A 23092-nucleotide genomic window follows, 5' to 3' on the forward strand; every position below is an offset into this window, starting at 1 on the left:
TGAGGCCCCCCCCCTGGAGGTGTTTAAAGGCCGTTGAGATGTGGGGCTGGGGGAGATGGTTTAGGGGTGAGCTCTGCAGAGTAGGGTCAGTGGTTGGACTCGATGATCCCAAGGGACCTTTCCAAGCTGAATGATTCTATGATTCTACATGGTGGAACAGAACAACAAGCAATGGAGTAAAAGTTAGGTGAGGAAGTTAACACCACTGTGGAAGTGACTCTGACACACAGGAATGCTAAGGAACAGGTATGCCCTCGACAATTCCAGTCAGCAACAAAACCCCTGCTAACCACAGAGCCACGGTTTCACCCCGCAAGGGGAGATACTTACCCTTTCCTCGCAAGGAACGCCAGCCGCCTCGCTTCGGCTCTCTCTCGCAGTACCGCTGGGTCCTGCACAAAATGGTCCTGCCATGGGAGGGAAGGAAACATGTCAGTAAACTCAGCAGCAGCATGCAAAAGGCTAGAGCAGGAGGCGATTCTGTCGGACCACAGAAGAGAGTCAACTCATGGCTCGTGATTTCTTCCGGCTGAGCCAGCAGGATCGGTGTCACCGACCCTTAACTCAAAACCTGGCAGAAAATCTGGCTCAGGCTTCTTCCCACGTCCCACCTCTGCCAGCACCACCACCCACATCACTACTGCCAGCATATCCATGACAACAGAGTGTTAGTGACCCTCAGAGTGTTCAGCTGGCAGCACCTGTCTGTGGAAAAAAGGAGATTAAACCTCTCTGTGGAGTAAGTGTCATTGCTCCAGCGTGGTCAGCCCAGGAAGCAGCGCGTGGCTGTACTCGGGGGACATTTCAGAGCCCAGCAGGCTGCAGAAGGAGCCGCTCTGAAGGGCGGCTCAGCCTCCACGCTACTGCCCTCTGAGAAAGAGGGAATCTGCTCCACGTCACTCTGCAGGTGAAGCAGATCAGACATATGGTAAACCTTAATGCAACTCCCAACCACAAACTGTCACCTTTGTTCTTTCTTTTTCAGCTTCCTCCTCCTCCTCCTCTTCCTCCTCTTCCTCTTCCTCCTGTCCTTCCTCCTGTCCTTTAGGTCTCAAGACCTGAGGAATTGTGAACGGCCTGAGAAGACACAAACGATCAGCAATGAAGACAGCACAGCCACAAACGTGTCCCTGAAGAGCGTATTCTTTTTGGTTTGCATCACATCTTTCAAAAACGAGCACCTACAAAGTTCATGGACTTCCTTCTTTTTCTGAAGGGGGTGAAAAAACAAAACAAAACAGAGACCCAGAAGCTACTGACACATTGACTTCAGGTAATTAACAAACACTTGTTCTTCACTCCTGGGGAATGTTCACTATGAAGGTGTTACGGCAAATAATAATAGTTTAAAAAAAAGGAGCAGGTCAGGAAAAACCTGAAACCTCACAAGGAATTTCTCTACAGAAACAACTGCTCCCTCTGGGAGAAGGGGATTCAGGCACAGCCACAGGCATTGGTGAGGAGTATCCTCTGCTAGGCTTCAGCTCACCCATCAGGGAGCACCTCTTGTACAAAGACAAAGCCTTAAACCTCAAGCTCCTAGTCAGACCGAAACATTAAAGCTCAGAAAGTGCTGTGCTCTAAAAACCTCTATGACTGCTCAGTGGTTGGCCACAGAGCCCCAGTTGCAGTGCTGCGCCCCAGTTTCATACAGGGGGAAATACCCAGAGAAATCTGTCGAGCTTTGTGAATCACAAAGGGGCTGGAGGCAGAATTTACCACGTGTCGATAGCTCTTCTTTAATACCTGTGTGTGTGTGTGCTTAAATTCTCTTGGAATTCAGATCCGCCATACCCCTGTCCAAGAAATAAATGTAAAACCACAAAAGCCTTGGTTGCTTGAAGCTCTGTTTTCAGCAGTAACATCCACTACTTGTTCCTACTGCCTCTCTAGGAGCAGTGAGCACTGAGCACCTGAAATCGGGGGAAAAAACCCAAGTGCCACACTGTTACAGGCAAAACACAAAAAAGATTTGAACTGAAGCCTGAGAATGCTTTAGAAAGATTAAAAAACAATAAAAAGGGACAAAGGAACCTCAAAGGTGCATTTTGGTTTGAGGTTAGAAACGGTGACATCTTCACAACAGATCAGAATTCGAAAGGCCGCTTTCAGAAATGTTACAGCAGCTCTTAACACAATGTGTTTTCTCTCTCTCTTCTTTTGAAAATGAATATTCTACAAACTCCATCCCAAACTAACCCTTTGCTTCCTCAGAGCTAACTGTGTCCAGCTGTCAGAGAGTGCTGTGCAGACCGTGTTCTCCTCACAGAAGCACGCACAGCCCCACGGAGAAACGGAGCCAAAAAGCGGCGATGAGCAGGTCTGTGCGAGCCGCACAGCTTACAGCAGTGAGTCCCATCAACCTCCCGTTCCCCGGCGCCGTGACACCCACCTCCTGCTGATCAGCTCATCGTCCGAGTCAGCATCATTGGCCCCGACTTGGTTTCCATCGTAAGTGTCGTCGTACTCGTCCTCGTAGTCCTCCCTGTAGAGCTGAGCTTCGCCGTGCGGCACAGGGACCTCCTCCACAACCACGCTGTACTGGCTGTAGCGCTCCCTCTGCTCGGCAACCAGGCGTTTGTCATTCAGCAAACTCCTCGTCGTGTCCTTCTCCCTCCTGCACTCCACAGCGTGGGAATAGAGGGGCAGACACAGAAAGGCAGCGTAAAGACCTTCTCTAACAGGTACTTTTTTCCCCTGTTAGTAAGTGGAAGCTGAAGCGACAGAAGTCTCATCTCCAAGCCCACAAGCAGTACTTCAGCCTACTAACTTCCCTTCTGATTTATAACAAGGCTGTTTGTCTGGCTACTAAAACTGTCCACTCCTGGCTCGGAACAAAATCATTTTTCAACAGAAGCCCAGCAAGATGACACGGCTGATAAGAACAGGAACTGGAGATCACTGCCCTCATTTGAGGTGGAAAGGAAGCTCTTACAGGAGGCCAAACGCGATTATACCCAAGCTGAAATTCGGCCAAGATCCAAACAACACAAGAAGTCCCACAAATCTTGAATATCAAGCTGTTAGGGCTAAGACTCCAGCCTAAGAGATGGCTCTGCAAGGCCCGGAGTGCCCTCTAATACCGTGCTGCAGTATCGTCTCGCTGCGGCAACATGCGCAGCCACAAATCACAGCCCGGGTCTGCGTTATAGCAACTGCTGCACGGGCACGTATGTTCCTACAGTGAAGAACCTCAGCTTCGAAACGCGAGATGCAAAATCTGAACGCAGATGGAGAGAGCCAAAAAATTACCAGGGCAGCAATGAAAGATTAGAATAAATGCGACTAAGAATGAAAAAAAATAAACTGAGCGGTGATTCTGGCCCAACCCCATCTCAAAGCGCTGCGTGTACAATTTTAAAAACCGCGAAGGCAGGGAAATGATAGTCGTTTCAAAGAAGGGAAGACCAAGAAACAGAATTTTGACAGAGGTGCTATGTCTCAAGCTACACAAGAATAAACTCTTTGAAGTCTCAGATTTCAGACCAGCAAAGTCTACGCTTACAGCGAAGGATTCCACTGCCAAGTACCCACAGGACAACCTGCAGCCCTCACCGCCTGCAGCAGTGGTCTGTCTGGCATCTGGATATTCTGAGAGGAAGAACCCATCCAAAGCAGACTGGCTGACTCAAGGATGGATAGACTTCTGTCTACAGGGAAGCGCCTGATTTTCATTAAGAATCTCAAACCAAAGCAACATTACAGAGAGATGTGGTTGCCCTCTGTAACGTGACTCAACTCTGCTACACGCCGGCACTTAGCTGCAAAGAGCCCTACGGAGCCCGTGGTTACCTCACACATACCGAGGCTGGGATAACATCTTCTGTTGGCATTCAGCATGAGGCCGAACAAAGTATTGGATAATTGTTTCCTGTTGAGCTGGTCTGATGGCTGCAGAAGAGCTGCAATGAAATGTTTCAGACACCAATTCCAGGAAAAAGTGCCCTAGTCCCATGGCGTTCAGGACACGCTCCGATTTCAGGAGACAGCCTGAGCCAGCAATTACAGCTGGACAGGCACAGACAAGCGTGATCGCTCTTCAGGATCACCAAAGAATCAGGTAAATGCTCCTACATTCACTTCCTTGTGCTTGGTTCTCTCCTCATCCTGGTGTGACTTTCTCTTTCACGTTAACAGTCCCTGTCGCAAACTGCTCACGTCCAGAGCTGCTCGTGCAGTGGAACCCAACCCTATCTGGCTATCGAAGCACTATCGCAACATTGCGCTTAGGCAGCAACGGCACTCCAAACAGGAGCAGAATCTGGTGAGCAAAAAGTGTTAAGGAGAGAATAAAAGAAAGAAAAAAATATTGATATGATTCAAATCCAAAGCAGAACTGAAACTAGGCTAGGAGAACCCTGGTACCCCGACACTTGGGTAAAGCAACAGGCTTGTGGAACGAAGACTGCCGGGGAAGTTGCTGAACAGACACTCTTCATATTTATGGAGTTCTGAACATTAAATCCTAGAGAGAAAAGTACTATAGCTTATCTTTTGATTTACACAGGCCAACATAAAGATCACCTCTGGCTGGTTAGAGAAAGCGTTGAAAAGGAATATGAAACAATGCCATCCTGGCTTGTGTTAGCAATAGCGTGACCAGCAGGAGCAGGGAGGGGACTGTCCCCCTGTCCTCGGCACTGGGGAGGCCACACCTTGAGTGCCGTGTCCAGTTCTGGGCACCTCAATCCAAGAGAGATCTCCAGGGGCTGGAGCAAGTGCAGAGGAGGGCAACAGAGCTGGGGAAGGGCCTGGAGAATAAATCTTACGAGGAGTGACTGAAGGAGCTGGGGCTGTTGAGTTTGAAGAGGAGGTTGAGGGGAGACTTCATCACTCTACAACTGCCTGAAAGGATGTTGCAGAGAGGTTGGTGCTGGTCTCTTCTCACAGGTAATGAGCAATAGAACAGGAGGGAATGGCTGCAAACTGCAACAGGGCAGGGTTAGACTGGACACCAGGAAAAATGTTTTCCCAGAAAGAGTGGTCAGACGTTGGCACAGGCTGCCCAGGGAGGGGGTTGAGTCCCCGTCCCTGGAGGTGTTTAAAGGTTGTTTAGGTGTGGAGTTGGGGGAGATGGTTGAGGGGTGAGCTCTGCAGAGTAGGGTCAGTGGTTGGACTCGATGATCTGAAGGAGCTTTTCCAACCTGAATGATGCTATGATATGACAGAGATACAGTTGCTATCAACGGGAGCCAGCAGGACAATGCCCTAACCTGAATTCGGATGGAGCGCAGCACAGCACAACCCAGCGAACATGGCAGAAAGCAAAGGAAATGCCCTTTTGCAGGCAGCTTACAGCAGCAGGAACAATAGAAGCAGACTAATCCGCTGAGCGTTATCAGATTTTGAAGTAGATGGATATTGAAGCTTCACTTGGATCAAAACCAAATTGTTATTTATTCTCTGTTCTGAGTCACAATCCCAGGCTCGCAGAGATGGCTGTTTTTCGAGGTTTGTTGTTCAGTACAAGTTTTACATTCAGACCAAGAAGCAAGAGCCCAACATTACAAATGAGCTTGGCAGCATACAGAGGAAAGCCAATTAGGAAAAACACTAACTGAAACCAATCCTTAGTAATATTTCATTTTACTTTCCCCGAGAAAGAGGTGGGAAACATTTTTGAGAAGCCTTACCTCCTGCCAACAAATTCCTGCAGGAGGTTTGTACGAGAAGTGCCTATGCAGATATTTACTCCCTCTGACAGACAAGGTTAATTAAGGGTGCACGGTACTCACCGCTTGCCTTTTTGTATCCGAGAAACATCCACTGAATCCCTACTGAAAACATCAAACTCATCATTCTGGAAAACATTATAGCGAGAAGTGACTAGAGGAGTAGGGTCTGGCTTCAGCTGCCTGTCAAAAAAAGAAAAGGAAAAAGAGACAGAGAATAAAAACGAAGGTGAACTGAGGAAGACCAAGTCCTCTCCTTCCTAAGATCCTGGTTTATTCTTCGCCGGTCTCAAAGTCACCCCCAGCACACCAAGATCCCCTTTGTGGTGCTGCAACCCACTGCAACTCCTTCATGTCACAGCCATGCCATAGCACATGCACCACCGCTACATGGCATCGGGCTAAGATAAAAGGCACAGTTTTTGAAGCTTATCTTTGTGGGGGAACTAAAGCACCTTGCAGGAAGCAAAAAGAAAATTTTTCTGCTCATGTAAGAGCAAGTAAAACCATACAGAAGCAAGGAATACTTGACAGACTGCCTGGTCTCCAAACAGTGATTCAGTAAAGCCAAGCACTAAGTGTGATGAATTACATGCTGGAAAAAATTCCAATAATTTGCCGCTGTTGATTTCAGGATATTTATCTCCCTATGGTTCCTTCTTAATTCTTTCTCAGGGTTCCAGGTTTACATTTGTTCAACTCGCAAGCCGAAAGACCATTATTTTTACATTCATTTTGTTAGTTTGTTAGCTCAGCTGGGCATCTGAAAGCGCTGCTGTGCTCACTTCTAAAATTGGCAGCGAGCAAAATTCTACATTCGCTATTGAACTGACAGTTTTGTTTCAAGACGCAGAAGGCAGGAAAAAACCACCCCCAGCCCTATCTTCTGTAAACTGCTGCCTTTGCAGAAGAAACACCAACTCTTCCAAAAGCCCACCCCGCATCATTTGTGCCAAAGTCAGCAGATCTGACTGTGAAGATTGTTGCAAAACTAGGATTTTTCTACATCATTTTCCTGATAAAGACACATTCCTTGTTTAACGCAACAGCGAGACAGTCTGCCCATTCCTCCATGAAATGTGAGCAAGCAGCACATTCACATCCTGACACTCCATCGGAAACTGCTGTTGCAGCACAAACACATGCTAGCAGCTGCAGGCGAACTAAAACAACTCCATTCCAGCACCAGCTGTAAACCCTGCATCCCACGGACAACGCGGAGAGGCCAGCAAAAGCCTGGCGACTTGGCCAAAGGGTAGATAAAAACGGAGCCGAGTTGCCATTTCCAGTCCCTCTCGGGTTTAGCTTCAACGGCACGACAGAAGTCTGTCAAACGCCACGTTTGACTCCCGCAGGTTGAATTTCAGCTGAATTAGTTTCTTTGAAGATGCCCTTTCCTGAAGGACAGCCGGGATTTTAACAAGCTACGACCTCGTCCTCTGCAGCAAAACAACTCGTGAAGGCAACACATTCTATTACCCAGCTCAGGCTAAACCAAAGTCCACATGAAGGAATTTTAATGCTTCTTATTTGAGCATTTGTTCTACAAGTACTTTTGTCACCGTCACAAAACACAACCCAACATCTGCTCTACCGCAACGCTGAGTGGTGAACGTTCCAGTCCTCTGCAGGGCCTTGACGAGGGCAGAAAGCTAGTGGCAGATGGCAAGAAGCTCTCACTGCAGCTCTCTGCCCCAAGGAAACACATGTGTAACTTCTTAGAGCTCTACAAGTGTCTGTCTTCGAGGAAGACCAACGTTAAGTGACAACCCGCGAACAAAAAAACACAAAAGGCATCAGAGCCGTGCCAGGAGTGGCCCCGCACCTTTGCATTGTTCGGTCCAGCTTATCCAAGTACGGCACCAGCTTGTCTTCTAGAATGTTGTTGATGACTTGCTCCACGTTGTAACCATACTCTTCCAGGCAGGCCAGGATGAAACCCTCGCCAAGGCTGGGCAGCAGGTCTTTCACTTGAGAGATGAGAGAGTCCAGCTCCACTCCTGACACCTTGGCGAGGGGCGCGGCGGCCGCCCCGGCACACTGCGGACACCAAACAGAAAAGGTGGCGTTACTGGGAAGAGACAGCAGCTGAGGGCAGGCAGGTGTGCACGTTTTAAAAAAGAGAGAGAAAGGAGAAGCGTGGGCTATCAGAATTTAAACACAAAAGGAAGTTGTTTATACTACACAAGGTCTGTGACACAGACTTGGGCACACAACTCCTTTTGTCCATCACCGAGACAGCAAGGAAACTCTGGAGAACCCCTTCCTCAAGTCACATACAAACTGTGCCTTTAAAAATCAGGCCCACGACCTACAGAGCTGACGCACAGCATTTGAATAAACCACGGCAACAAGGAAAGCCAAGCCTACAGGAGCCAGAGGCAATTTGCTGAAAGATAAAGCTGGCGTTCAGGTGTACCTTTGTTTCTCATTTCACAAGGCACACGGGGGCTGCGCTGAAATCCAGGCAAGGCACGGAATGTGACTGAATCTCACGTAATCCCCAGAAGTGGGCAAACCAACACTCTCCTCACAGATGAATGAGGTAAAGACCGAAAGAGAAGAACCCAGACGTACCCACGCAGCTCTACTCACCTCGTCCTCCGACACATACGCAGCCCCGAGCTCTTCCACGTCCTCAGCAGCGCTCTCCACCATTGCCGATGCTCCACAAGCTGCTGCTGGTGGTGTTGGAGCTTTAACGACTTGTGCTTTTTTCCTGTCTACGCCTTCCCACGCACTTTCCACTGCTTGGAGAATATAGCCTGTCCTGGTCTCATCTCTAAAAGCAGAGCATTAAGGACATTTCTGGATGCATATAGTCAGGCCTCACCTTGAATAACTGAGATTTTCAGTGACTCCCAAGTCTGTGTCTACATCAGTGTTCCCCTCTCCCATTTTTTTTATTTAAGAGAAAACTTTCCACCACTCACTGCCAGCCACGCAGCCTAACCAGAGGCAGTGGAAATGCGTGAAGGAATCTAAAAGCAGCCAGGTCTGCAAAACCCCAAGGTGACAGCAGAGGATACAGCGTGGAGGACGCTTGCTGAAGTAAACTGACATCATCCTCAACAGGGAACAGCTCGTCATAGTCACGGAGAAACCTAGAAATGCAGAAGCAAGTTTAATCAGTCAAACCCACTAAATTATCACAGGCTACTATCCCTGTGCTTTGGCTTTCTGACGGCTCAGGGAGGAACACATCTAACCTCTCGCCCAACGCTGGATTCCGGCGCGCGTTGCCCCGTCTGATTTATACCACCATCGTGCTGCGGCAACGCGCCCCCTCGAGCCACCAGAGCTGGTTGCAATGCTCCTTGTGCAGTTAAGACCCGTAACCCAGTGCCGCATTACAGCGAAAATATGCTTTATGATTTGGACATGATCGGAATGAGAACACCGTCAGGAGAATAAGAGCAAAATTCCCAGTTCTGCCCCTTTGCACCCTCAGCATCAGCATTTCCTATCTTTCCGGTCTGATCACCCCAGTTGAAAAGCACAGATTAGTAATAACAGTCTAACTTGTCAAATCTAATGGCTAAATTGCCATCCTCCGCTTTGAAAGCCTGGATTAAAGAGACTGAGGAGTAACATCCTCCAGCGTCACGCACCACCCTCCTCACCTTTACAATGAGGTCTCCACTGCAGTCTGAAATCCTCTCACAGCAGTTCTCCCAACTAGTTAAAATGATTTCTAACTCCCAAAGGCATCGTAATGCCTCCTAATAATGTCTCGGGCAATTCTGTCGTAAAGAATGGAAGAGGAAGGCAAGCTGACCCTCCCCTTGGGCCTCTCTTCAGCCAGGCTCACCTCCTTTCCTGAAGCACGGAAGTGAAGATCTGTAGAAATTCCTCAACAAAAGGCTGAATATTCTCACAGCTGCAGAAAACAATGGCACAACAGAGTGAAAAAAACGCAGCGGCGAGCCCACCGCGTTGCACAATCTCCACGTTCTGCCTTGCTAGCCAAACTGGTCACGCTCACACATCAAGGGAAAATCTCCTTGCAAATAGATTTCAGACCAACTTCTGGCTTTCGCAGAAGCAAAGTGGCAAATGGAAACAAGTTTCTTGTACAGCTTCAGCAAACATCTCAGCCAGCTAGATCTAAAGCCATATCACAGTTAGAATTACAAGACTTGAGACAGACTTTACAAGTCACAGTTTGATGCCTTAGACTTGCAATGAGGAGAAAAGGGTTTGTAGCACTCTTGTAATTGCACTCCTATTATACGTCTCAGGGTTATCTCAGCGAACCTGCCGGAAAGTATGTGCTCACCTACATAGAACATACGCCAAGCTAACTCCTATTGCAAACTTTCTCTCAGAATACCTAAACCTCCCAGTGCTGCCGATGCACCGAGCCTCACAGCAAGGCAGAACACTCTCCAAAGTAGTTGTTATTAGTTGTTATCAGTGTTATTAAAAAAAAAAAAAAGTCTTTCTCTAGAAGCCAGAGACATTCTTACAGTCACCTCAGCTCTCATCAAACTGATGACGAGTTTCTGGAGCTCTCCTTTATTACCTCTGAAGACTATATAGTCCTTAATACCGTGGAATATGAACATGTCCCACTCTCTGGTTCATTAATACTTTCAATACTCTGCCAGGTACTGAAAGGCAATGCTCAGGTAAGCAAGGACAAGGCAAGGCTGCTGTTGCTCCTCCAAGGGTGGGATTTACAGCACAGAGAGATTGGATGATAGAGTCCGGGTTGCAGAGGACGTCAAGGAAGCAAATCCAGGTGTCTCGTAAGAAATTCCACCCACACACCCTCCTCATCTTCTGTTGATCTCAAACCAGGGAAAAGAGGCGAGCAGAACGAGAGCTGCAGAGACCAGCAACCTAAAAAACCTGCAACGAGTACAGGCAAAGCGGGACCAGCCCAAGGGAGCACTGGCCTTGCAGTCAAGACCCAGGTTCTTGGCTGTGTCGCCAACATGCAGCTGTTGGGGCATTTCCCTTCATTTCTCTACGTTAAAACAAGGACAGTTACACTTGCCTTCATTTTGAGATTACCCATAGAGCTACCAGCCACCGATTTTCACAGTAGCAGGGGGGAAAGAACTACGTAAAGGCACCCATATCTAGATTTAAAATGACTGTTTCCAGAGGTCTGTATATTTTTTCTAGGGTGCCTCAGTCCTCGTGTCTGTACACACCAACAGAATTTGCAACTTTGCCATAAACGGAGGTAAAATAAGCTTGTTGGACCACAGCCCTCTGCTCTAGTGGGATCCCCACACAGGTCACCACACCGGTTCTGGATCACAGAGCTTCATTTGGCACATTCCACTCTGCAGGACAGCGGACTTCTGATCTGAGCCAAAGTCTTTGGCTACAACCACAACATCAATAGCAGTATCCGTTCCTTTTCTCCAGTAAATCTGAAAATGAGGAAACACTCTCCCCCACAAGAGCAATCAAACGGGCGGCTAGTACCGCAGAGCCAATACCTGCTTTCCAAGATGGGCTGCAGACAGACTTGGTTTATTAGGATGTGAAAAGCTTCTATCATCTTCTTTCTGGAATCTTTGGCTACAACCACAACATCAATAGCAGTATCCGTTCCTTTTCTCCAGTAAATCTGAAAATGAGGAAACACTCTCCCCCACAAGAGCAATCAAACGGGCGGCTAGTACCGCAGAGCCAATACCTGCTTTCCAAGATGGGCTGCAGACAGACTTGGTTTATTAGGATGTGAAAAGCTTCTATCATCTTCTTTCTGGAATGCGAAATCCTCCTCCACAAGTCAGCACAAACACTTCAGAGAGAGCAAAAGACATTTGGCCTCAGCACACGAAATCCAAATGTTTAACACACCTTTACTCCAGAGCTATCCCTCCAGGGCAGAATCATTTCTTTGCTGCAAGGACCAGATATTGGAGTCATTTCATAGTTGTTAGGGAAAATCCATGCTCCGAACAATGCTGGTCTCCATCACCAGTTGTCGAGACAGCTACACACACGGTATCTCAACTCTACCAGCATAGTCTGTGCCTTCAAATGAGACTAATCTATACGCAGCGATATCATTCATGTTTTCACGCTTTCTTACAATCTGAATGCATCTCCTGTTAAATTTCTTCTTAGACAGCAGTGAAAGAAATCATTAGTCACCCCAATGCCCAGGAAAATACAGAATTAGAAAAGCCACCTCTTCAGAGTTCTCTGAAGCAGCATAAAAAAAAAGAGAGAAAGACTCTGCAGAGGTGGGTAAAGGAGCATGAAGTGAATTTTTAACTAAGCCCTAGGAGAGTCTTACTGAAAAGAAAAGGCAAGCCTTTGCAGACATCTTCACCTGATATCCTCATAATGCCTCTTCTTAATTGCAGATTCCAGCTCAGGAATTGCCAATTCATAAAACGAAGCTAATCTGTAGAAAGGAGCAACAAGACAGTAACTGTCAACTGAGGTTCCAAAACAAACCAACAAACCAACATTTGCTAAAACACAAATCAAACTGTTCATTTCATTAAATTCTCCTCACTGGCAGCACTCATTAGCATTACCCGTTGTTTTGTTATTTGTTCCCTGGATGACACGCAAGAAGATGTGCAGCAAAAAGCAGCACTAAGGAGAGCATCAAGGGATCTTTGAAGACGGAGGCAAAGGATCGCATTTGAAAAGCCCCAGGCTACCCAACAGAAGAGCAACGTGCCCGACCGAAAAACATCCCAAACACAAATCTGCACTCTGCAATGAGCTGATCTGCTCGAGTATCTTCCACCCCGATACCCTCCTGGTCCTACCCTGAAAACTGCCTAGGAAACAGGATACAGAATCCTAAAATGTCTTAGGTTGGAAAGAACCTCAGAGATCATCCAGTCCAACCCCTGCCATGGGCAGGGACGCCCGTACCCAGCCCAGGTTGCTCCCGGCCTCATCCAACCTGGCCTTGAACATCTCCAGGGAGGGGGCAGCCACAGGAACAGCCCCGGGGGGGGGCCAGCCACAGCCTCTCTGGGCAATCTGTTCCCTCACACTGAAGAATTTCTTCCTAAGATCCAATCTAAACCCGTTCTCCTTCCCTTTAAATCCATTTTCCCTTGTCCTGTCGCTGGAGACTCTTGTCAAAAGTCCCTCCCATCCTCCCTGTAGGTCCCTTCAGGCACTGGAGGGCAGTTATAAGGTCCCCCCGATATGACTTCCAGTCAAGTCTTACTGGCCTTGCTATTCAGCTCTGCTCTAGGCGGGCGTTTAGATGAAGGTACCCAACACACAGAGAGCCTAAGAGAGGATGTTTCAGTAGGATGAGGCAGGGAGGAAATGAAGAAACTGAAGTTTGGTTTGATTTCACACTTTACGTGCCAGACAGCCCCCACAGACCCCTTCCTTCAGGTACAGGGCACCAAGAGATGCAGAGAAATACCCTCATCGAATAGCAGCCAGTCCTGCTTCCTGAGCAGCCGCAGGTTACAAATAACGGTTTACAGCACTCTGCACAAAAGCCAAGCTGAACCGATGAGCGGAGGCTCCATTAGGAACATTATGTCTGTGCCTCATATTAAGAGCCAAACACGTTAAACGAGTATCCTTGAGGCGAATGTAGCAGAAGCTGGTTGATCCTTTCAGTCAGGGGAGAAATTACCCAACGCCAGCAGATTGGTTCAGAGTTACAAATAACGGTTTACAGCACTCTGCACAAAAGCCAAGCTGAACCGATGAGCGGAGGCTCCATTAGGAACATTATGTCTGTGCCTCATATTAAGAGCCAAACACGTTAAACGAGTATCCTTGAGGCGAATGTAGCAGAAGCTGGTTGATCCTTTCAGTCAGGGGAGAAATTACCCAACGCCAGCAGATTGGTTCAGACTCACAGAAGCTCCAAAAAGACAACATGTGAACCAGTTTTCCCTCCCCACACTCCAAAGACCCAGCCATTAGTCCATATTGAGAAGAGATGAAAATGTTACTGTTGTCCCACTGCACAGAGACCGAGGCTCTTTCAGCTCATCTCTGACATCAACAGGAGAATTAAAAGCCAAAGTTTTTCCTCCTCTGAGTAACCGAGCATGCCGGCAGTGCTGCCTGCCAACCCAGACAGCCACCAGCAGTCCACCCAACTGCTCTCCTTCTAATAACCAACTCGACGACAACATCCGAAGAGGACAGAAACCTCCGCACCCCGGAGCAGCATTACTCAGCCTGTGGTCCATAAACCACTGGCAGCTGCAAGGCTTCAGGGGTCTGGGATACGACTGGAAACAAAAGCAAAACGCAAACGTGCATCTGTTCACACTAACAAGCAAACAAAGCAGGGGAAATAAGGACAACGAATTAACACTTTGCTTCATCCTAAAGGAAGGCTGTTACAAGACTCTGCAAGATGATCTGGGGGCTTAAAACATCTGGAGCGAGCTGGGTACGTGCCACTCGAGGACTTGCAGTCTCTGTGGGAACATGCCCTGCTGCCCGAGCCCTGAGACCATCCTGACTCATCGCCACCGTGATCCAGAGCCGGACAGAGCCGAAATGGCTGTCAGCTCCGCCGGGGGGCTTGGCAGCCTCTCCCAGCTCTCACCGAACTTCAGTAATACTCGCTAGCATAAAACATAAACCAAAATCATTTGGTTTCAGACCTGGATGGACTCTGAAATGCTTTCTACTTCCCTTGCTTCGGGTCCTACGGCAGGAAGCTCTTTTTGTCCACAACTCTTTTCTGCTCGTCCTTCTCCACCCCTTCCAAAGCACACTGAGAACCGTGCGAGCTGGCTTTTGAAATTGTCACAGTTGCCTGGCTCTAGGAGCACTCACAGATAATGACAAAGGTGGCCATACAACAGACAAACTCCAGATATATATATTCATTTATTTTTCTGTATTCCTGTCAGTGTGAACCTAGCAGTCTCCAGCTGCATTAAATCTGTCTACTTGTTCAACAATGAAGGGACCAGGACAGGACGCAGCAGTACTCTTACTTATTCAGTATTCTTACTCGGCCTTACCATCTGCAGTCTGAGCCGTACCTGTAACAAAACTCATGTTTTTGGAAGGTCTGGCAAGCCGAAGGGAAGACATCAAGGAATGCCCAGAAAAATCACATAAGTACAGCACAATATCCTTCAGCTCCTGAGAGAGAAAGAGCAACTACTGAGAGAAAAGCCAGACAAGTTTTCCCGGGAACATAGCGTAACTCACTAACAGGGACACATCATGCTCAGACAAAGCCTTTGTTACCCTGACTGCACGAAGGCAGTCTGCTATCAATCACAAACATGTTACACGTTATTGGGTCTAGAGGCACAGACAATGTCTTTGCTAAAACTCCTCTCCTTTAAAGATATATATTGCAATCCCTCTCATTCAAGATTCAGAGAAATTCTGCTCACTCTCATTAAAGACTCTGCAAAATTATGAGAATCCTCATCATGTCCTGTTTTGGACAGTGGCTTTGTGCTCGATATATCCCCCACATATAGTATTCTTCCTCATCTAGCTGGAAGCACTGCACAGCAGCAACACAGGAATTAAAGGGATGATTTCAGTGGTCTATTCTAGTGCAAGGTGCCTTTCCAGGGGCAGCTGTAACAACTCCCATGCACAAACAGTGCAAAGTGTGACAAAGATTCTGTAGAAGACCAGGCTCCCTGACACAGGGCCTCTCTTTGAACAGCACTCAGCACAAAAAAAAAATAATTCCTCTCAATTAACTGAAATACACTGGTATTGAACATTTCTGAGGAAAAAAAAATGACTCTGATCACCGTCAGGTTTACACGGAGACTGTCAGATGCTCTGTTACACCACGTACAAGCTGGTGAAGCGAAAAAGAAGCCAGGTTTAAAAAGAATCCACAATACAACGGATACAGTGAACAAAGCAACCAACTCGTGGTGGAGAGGCTTCATCACCAAGTCACATGACAGCGAAACAATGACAGGGAACCACGCGCCATAGGAAACATCAGTTTGGGAACAGAATGACCCTCTGCGGTCTTCCTGCTCCATGAACTGCTCAGGCTGCAGGATTACAACCAGGGAAGTGCAAGAAGCAACAGTTCTACCTTGAAGGGCATGTTCCCTGGAGTCACATTTACTTTTTCTTCCAATTTCTGGGGCTCAGCGGAGGCTCCTTCACACTGCAAACCACACTTATGCAAAATGTTGTTGAACACCTAAATGAAGGGAACAGAAGCGTGTTAAAGCAGACGGGAGAAAGCAGAGGGGCACGCTTCATCTTGTTAGCAATCACGTACGCAATCTGGGATTGCTCCCACACAGCAGGGAGCTGTGCGAGATGAAGGCTGCAGAAGACCCTCGAAGGGCCGCGCTGCACTTCTGAAACTCCCCGCGACTGGCAAACAATTTAAGTGCAGCTGCATACGGTTGTGGCGCTGAGACAGGGATTGTGGCTATGGCAAATGCTCAGCTGTGTGAGAAAATCAACGACCTGACGAGGGGATGGAGTGCACCCTCAGCAAGTTGGCTGATGATACAGAACTGGGAGGGGTGGCTGACACCCAGGCAGGCTGTGCTGCCACCCAACTAGGTCTGAACAGGCTGCAGAGCTGGGCGAAGGGGAACCTCGTGGAGTTCAATAAGGCCAAGTGTAGAGTCCTGCATCTGGGGAGGAATAACCCCAGGCACCAGCACAGATCAGGGGACGTCCTGCTGGAAAGCAGCCCCACGGAGACAGACCTTGGAGTCCCAGCAGGCAACGAGTGTCCCTGGGACAGCACCGTGCCCTTGTGGCCAAGAGGCCACTGGGATCCTGGGGGGCGTTAAGAAAAGTGTGTCCAGCAGGGCTGGGGAGGTTCTCCTGCCCCTCTGCTCTGCCCTGGGGAGACCAGCCCTGGAATCTTGTGTCCAGTTTTAGGCTCCCCAATACTGGAGAGACAGGGACCTACTGGAGAGAGTCCAAGGGAGAGCTATGAGGTTTGGTCTGGCATGCTAGACTATTTTTTAACTTGGTATCACCCCTGAAATTCACCTCTAACCATTTCTTAACACACAGAAAAAAAGAAGAACAAGGGCTTTCAAAAAGTCAAGTGACAGTATAGGTGTCTTGGGATAAATAGTGTCTTGGGTTTGTTTACTTTTGTGCACACGCAAGCTTTCTGAGGACATAAACATGACATTTTCAGGGTACAAAGATGTCAAGACACCTCGGGCTACCTCTCTGGTTAAATGTGAAACCTGGTTACCGACTTTGGGGAATATAAAAGCTGCTTATAAAAATGAAATCTTAGACACCAAGAGGTATTAAATACCTTTTGTATAGCAATGATGTGTTCCTTCCAACAGATTTTCATTTATGCCCGAGAGCCTGAAGCGTTAATGCTAACCCATTCTACTACATCAAGGCTTAGCTACCTCTCCTGGTCTCTGTTTTGTTGTTTTAAGTTTGAATGCTTCCCCTACTCATGGTGGGGGTGAGAGGTTGGGGGTACAAAGAATATCCTTGGAACTGCCTAAGGACAATTCCTTGAGATTAACTGCAGGGAAGGCCAGAAGCTGAAGGGCAGTAAGAGGAAGTAGTTGTCAAGTAATCGTTTTAGAGAAAGCTTCAAAACCTACCTGACACACGTTAGCATGAACTAGAGAAGGCAAGCAACAGCAAACCCACACAGCCTGCCTGCGAGCGCGTTCGCTCCCTTCCACCCTGAAAGCTCCACCACGTTCCCAGAGGGAATCCGAGCCCCAGGCCAGGCAGGAAAGCCGTACCTGCAGGACAGTGGGCAGAGTTTCGTCCAGGTCACTGTAGTAACTCGGTTGCTGGGTGAAGATATTTTCTGAAGAGAGAAGAGGGAGAGGATCACTTGCCGTTAGTTCAGACGTTCATGCCAACAAGCGAATCAGCAGCAGATGATGTGCTTGTGTTGTTGCTAACACCCCCGCCCCGCTCCAGACACAGCCAACAGCCAGCCAGGACACGGGCAGAGGCTCCCTCCTCAACCCCTGCGCAGGGCCTGCCCCTCTAAAGCTGGGCCAGCAACTCCTCAGCGCAGCCGGAGAGCCGGTAATGAGACCATGCTCATCAGAGCAGAGCAAACGAGATGTGAGATGATTCATGCCCCAGAGGCTGAATCGATGAATAATGCAAATAGTATCGCTAAACATTCCTCGTTCCTTTATTTGACAACTGGAGTTGACTTTTAATTACTGATAACAGTTCCGCATACACGGCAAAACGTTCCGTGGAATATTTCTTAAAGGTAATGAGGCTTTAGTAATACCTCCTATTACATTACTAGGACTTCATTATCTTTACAAAATACTCCACTGAGTAACGGCATACCATAAATCCTCACCAAGTAAGCACAGAGCCTGCCTGTTTCCCTGTGAATTACTGCTCAGATGATGAAAATTAACAGAGTTCTCCAGCAAGGACAGGGCATGGGTGAGAGTTATGAGACAGGTTTCAGAAAAATTTATACCCTGAGAAGAACCTCAAGTTTTATGAAGATCCAAATCACACACCAGAGCTGCTCATGCCATTACTGCCTCAATGTAATGCAAATAATCAGGTGAGCAAATCATCGGTCGCTTGCGTGCAGCATTAGGGTGTTGCAGTCCACAGCACGTGTACAATTCAGACTCAGGTCCTCTTCGGAATATTTTAACACCCCAACAATCTAAGTTTCACACCTGAAAGGGAACTGTCTATCTTGTCAGGCCTCCTTTCCACCTCTGACGCTTGACAGATGAATTTAGAGCCGAAGCTACTGATAAAAGATAAAGGGACTGAGGTTTATCAGAGCTTTTCTGGTCTGGAAATTTGGCTGCAGCACAGGCTCTGTAACGCTTCTCATATTAGTCAACTTGGAAATGAGACAAAAATAACTACCAAAGGAAAACGTTTCATTACACCAACTGCAGACAAAGTAGGTTAGAATTTTGGAAGAAGCGCTCACTTAATCCAAGGTTAGGAACTCTCCCATGTGTGCTCAGGTGGATGTTCAGGATCACAATCGGTTCCCTTGTGAAGTGAGCACAGAATAAATACCAAAACCAAACCAATATGCCTTGTCCTCATTACGCAGGTTCTAGCATCCAGCTGAGACGTTCCTTGACACACACTTGTTTCTAGGACTGTCTGTACAGGTACAGAGAAATCTACGGACAAGCACAGCTTGAGCAATGCTCTGAAGTGCTCTGTGGTTTGGAGGCACTAGAGAAATTAATGTCTGCACTGAAATTTCAAGTTCTCCTACTTCATAGACCAGCAATTACCTCACGTTGCACGTTTCGCTTGGCTCCCAACTCTGGGAACAAAAGCGCTCTCATGAGCAGTTGGACTGTGCCCCATCCCACCTTCCTCCCTCCCTGCTGAGGAATTGAGCTGTTTGCCCCTTCCCATCTTTACTGGGTTTTTACAGAGCCCTCCTGCTCCTCTTACAGTGGCTGAGGACACAGTTCACTGGCACGGGAAACAACTGCTGAGGCATAACTGAGCCCTGCTTCACGCCTAACACGTGAGCCCGTAGCTCAGGATGGCTGAGCAGCAGGACACAATGCCTTCCTTCACAGGAACAGAGTTCAGAAGAAAAAAAAGAAAAAAAAAATAATGTGGTCTAGACGTTACAGATTCTACTCGCTACCGAACAATTCATTCTCAGAGCAGTAACACTGGTATAAAACCCCACTTGCCATTATACGAGTAAGCAACAGCCTAAGTGCAACAAGTTGTTCCTTGGCTTTAACTAACCAATCATCTTCTGGAGCAGGAGGCTGTTTCCCTTCCCAAAAAGCACACAGAGATCCAGAATCTTCGGGATGTCGAACAGGAAGTTATTGTAAATAATTTCTCCAAAGACAGATGGAGTGATGAAGTGATCCTAAAAAGGAAAGAAAATAAAAAGTAATTTAAAGGATAATCCGTACCTTACACTGCAAGAACATAATGACACCGGTAAAAACACCTCTCAAAGGTGGCTTAAGGATTTGGTTTCACAGAAGGCAGCAACTCTGCCTACACCAGCTCCTGCGGAGGCCTCCACCCCCACGTTCCCAGCTGCCTGTTGAAGCCACCGCACCGTCCACCCCACAGACCTCACGCTGCTCACGGGGCCGATCAATCAACAAATTAAAACAAAAAGGTACCCACAGTTCATTCAGTTCCCAGGCCTGGCTCATGACACGACCAAATAAACAGCTGAGCTGGCACAAGAATGGCTCAGCTCAGGAGTAGGAACGAGAAGGCAGGCAGAGGGACAGCTTAACTGGCCCTGGCGCTGCAAAAACACCCGTGAGATTGCAGCCTGAGGTTAGGAGTACCCTGGAAGAATAGAATCAAGGCACCAAAGACGACTGCATCAGTGACAAGCAGGAAGAAAATCCAGGAACTGCAGCTCTGTACCCTGACCACTGTGTCAAACACATGTCATGGAAGGAATTTCTTCTAAAATTGCAGATGACAAAAAGTTCCATCCCTCTTTGACACTGAGAAAACAAGCTAAACCACGACTTCGATTTCCAGAAGATGAGTTTGCCTACGGTAGCAAATGTTTTCACTCCTGGTGAAAGGCAGACGCACGCTTTCCCTGCTGAAGCAGAGGGCTGGGGCTTTCTGCTGGCTAGGTTCAATTTCTAGAACTCCTGCTGACTGCCTGCATGACAACAGCCTATTCATTCCCTTCAAATTACTCAACTCTAGAACGTTTCAAATGCTTGTCTGCCTCACTGGAGTGGTCAGATTTAATCAGCTCCTGGAATGAAAGACACCACAGAGGTGGGGAGTACTTGCGCTGAAGCGGTGCCAGCTGCAGGCTCCAGCGTACCTCCCCCCAGTTCCCGCCCCAGCCCTCCCACGCCAAGCCCTTTCCTCAAAACATCCCCAATAAGCAAGAGAAACACCAAACAACACATGGTGAACCAACGAGGATTTAGGCCTTGCGAAAACTGCGCAGGTCCCCACGGGGAGCTGCGCCTGCGCAATTAGAGCTGATCGCGCCTTTCAATCACAACGCCAAGAAAACAGTCATTTAGAGCCATTTCATCGCACGTCTAAAACTTTGGGAAAGTTCATGGAGAGGCACGAGACTGCTGGGCCCAGAGGAAGCGGCACTGATGAGGCTACTCTGGCTCTTTTTCCTCCGGCAGGGCCGTACTGCAGCCCCACGCGTGGCTAACCTGCTGTCACCTTGCTGACTGCCAGGATCTCCTTCCTAAGAAATCCCGGCGTAGTTCAGATACTTCAGCACTGAGTGGCCGTCATCCCCACATGGAAAAGTGGATTGACAAAGACAGCCATGGAGAGGAATGATGTTGGACACGCGACTAAGAACCGCACTTCATTTCTCCACTCATCTTTTTTTTTTTCCTAAGCTATAGAGCCCAGAGCAGCTGCAAGGCAAAGAAATAGTTACCTTGGACTCCTTGTGAGTGGACATTCTGAGGAAAGTCAGGAAGACACACCGATGAAGACGTTTCTGCAGGTCGTTCACCTCCGGATGGCAATCCAACAACGCATCAAACTTGCGAGGGGCACGGCACAGGTAGGAATCCAGACATTTCTGAAGCGTCTCGTCAAATATCACCTTGGTAAGAAAACAGAAAGAAGGGAATTTCACACACTCATAGGTTGCGCTCGTTGGCAGCCCAGTTAAATTTAAAAGCAACCTAAAACATTCAAGAACTCCATAAGGATTCACATATGCATTGAATTACAAGCAAATTCTTAAAATCCACCATGAAAAATCAAAAGGGAGTTAACTCTTTTTGCACTCTATGGAGTAATTAAAATTAAAATTGCTGACAAACAACACAGCAAGCATATAAAAGCCTTTATGAAAACATTTTAAAGCTCGTGGCTTTTACAAGCATCTAAGATTGTCCATGCTTTTTCTTCAGCATCCACAAGAACATTATTACCTGGCACCAAAATTTGTCGTGAGGCAAAGCCAGAAGCCAGTTCAGGTCATCTGCAATGAATTTTGCGCGCTCCAAGAATTCTTCCACTAACGCGGGGTCTCTGACAAGAGGTGGCGGTCTGTATAGCACAAAAGACCGATCTGCTTTTATTTCTGGGTGCTGCAGAAAGCCAAAACACTGTATTAAAACTCCAGCGACAGAAATGTCCAGTTACCATTTGCACCACTCACTGACTTTTAGGAAAGCAACACAAAATTACACTTTGATACAACTTGACGTTCAGTTCCCCAGCAACTTCGCCGTTTCTAATCTTTCAAGGCAGCAGATCAGTGGGTTTATATCCTTATTTACCAGAAACGTTTTCACACTGGCCTAATTTGGTAGATGCTGCTCCTTGCACTCTGTTAACCAAAAGCCTTGCAAAGAAATCCTCCCACACTTTCCAAGCAAACAGCAACGTGTCATGCCTTCAAAACGTGCCCTAAGTCTCTTTTTTTTTTCCCTCCAAACTGGTTCTTGCACAACATTCCACAAAGTCGAACCGACATGACCAGCAAATATGAAGGAAACACAGAACTGAGCAGGGAGCAGCAGCTTCGAGCTCTGCCTCAACCCACACGTTTGTCCAGGTTGATCCTCCTTGGGAGCAATCGGCATTAACCCCAGGTCCTCCTTCCACAACGCACCCAGAAGGCTCCCTCTGAGCCTTATTTCAGGGAGAAAAGGGTGACTGTGGATTTCATTTTCTGGTTTCACCAAGCTGAAGCCACAGGGCAAGAGGACGCAGGAGGCAATAAGCGGATGGACTTATCCCAGCACTATAGTTCAGAGTCAAACTTCATGCATAGCTCACAAAAGCTCCCAAAGCATCCCCTGCACGGCAGCAAAGCTTACATCGGGTTCTTCCTTGAAAGAATAAGCACTTCTGGGAGAACAGAGTTTACTACAGATGTCGAACACAGTAGGTTTTTGTGTTTTGGGTTGGTTTTTTTTTTCATTTACATGAAACTTCAACTGAGTACATTAAACACAAAGAAAATGTCTTTTAACAAGCAAACTAACCAAATTTCATCATATCCTGGACCAAGGGGTAGTTATGTCCAGGCATCAAGATAAGATAACTATTTATTAAAGGTCTTGTTTGGCTTTCAGGAAAAACACAGCTCACCAGTGCCGGTAAAGTTCTCAGCTTCCCTGTCTTGGGATCCCTTTCTGTGAGCTGGAGTTCATCCAGAGGCAATGCCGGCATCGCGATGACTTGTTCCTGTCTTCAGCAAACAGAAAAACAAAAGCAGCACGGGATGCTTTTTACAACATCAACCAACCAAAAGCATAATAAAAGAGGCTATAGCCTTACTGGTACCACACATACAGCGGCTGGAAACATATTTAGGCAAAGCAATTTATATATCACCCAAACCTCGAGGGAACACCCAAGAGCCAACTGCACATGCCTCAGAAGAGACCTGTTTTGCAATGCTGCACTTTCATCCCTGTTCCTGCCTGTCGTTGTTTAACCCCGGCCAGCAACAAGGTGCCACACGCAGCCTCTCACTGCCCGCACCCACCCACGGGCATGGGGGAGAGAATCAAAAAAGAAAGAAA

General features: G+C 47.7%; 1 protein-coding gene across 1 annotated transcript in view; it reads right to left on the reverse strand.

Annotated features, from left to right (window-relative positions):
* The window catches only part of ASCC2 (activating signal cointegrator 1 complex subunit 2), a 23992-nt gene extending 1256 nt beyond the window's left edge, over window positions 1-22736 (reverse strand). The window contains 18 exon segments of the mRNA XM_009867041.1: window positions 331-407; window positions 966-1077; window positions 2393-2617; window positions 5736-5855; window positions 7498-7712; window positions 8268-8454; window positions 8702-8776; window positions 9484-9552; window positions 11329-11436; window positions 11974-12048; window positions 14642-14711; window positions 14714-14744; window positions 15679-15789; window positions 17339-17406; window positions 19323-19452; window positions 20983-21153; window positions 21488-21646; window positions 22656-22736. Of these exon segments, the coding sequence (XP_009865343.1) occupies window positions 331-407; window positions 966-1077; window positions 2393-2617; window positions 5736-5855; window positions 7498-7712; window positions 8268-8454; window positions 8702-8776; window positions 9484-9552; window positions 11329-11436; window positions 11974-12048; window positions 14642-14711; window positions 14714-14744; window positions 15679-15789; window positions 17339-17406; window positions 19323-19452; window positions 20983-21153; window positions 21488-21646; window positions 22656-22736 (2084 nt within the window).
* Window positions 22737-23092: the final 356 nt, after the last annotated feature.

This window comes from Apaloderma vittatum, unplaced genomic scaffold (assembly GCF_000703405.1).
Source record: "Apaloderma vittatum isolate BGI_N311 unplaced genomic scaffold, ASM70340v1 scaffold8603, whole genome shotgun sequence".
NCBI classification, from domain to species: Eukaryota; Metazoa; Chordata; class Aves; order Trogoniformes; family Trogonidae; genus Apaloderma; species Apaloderma vittatum.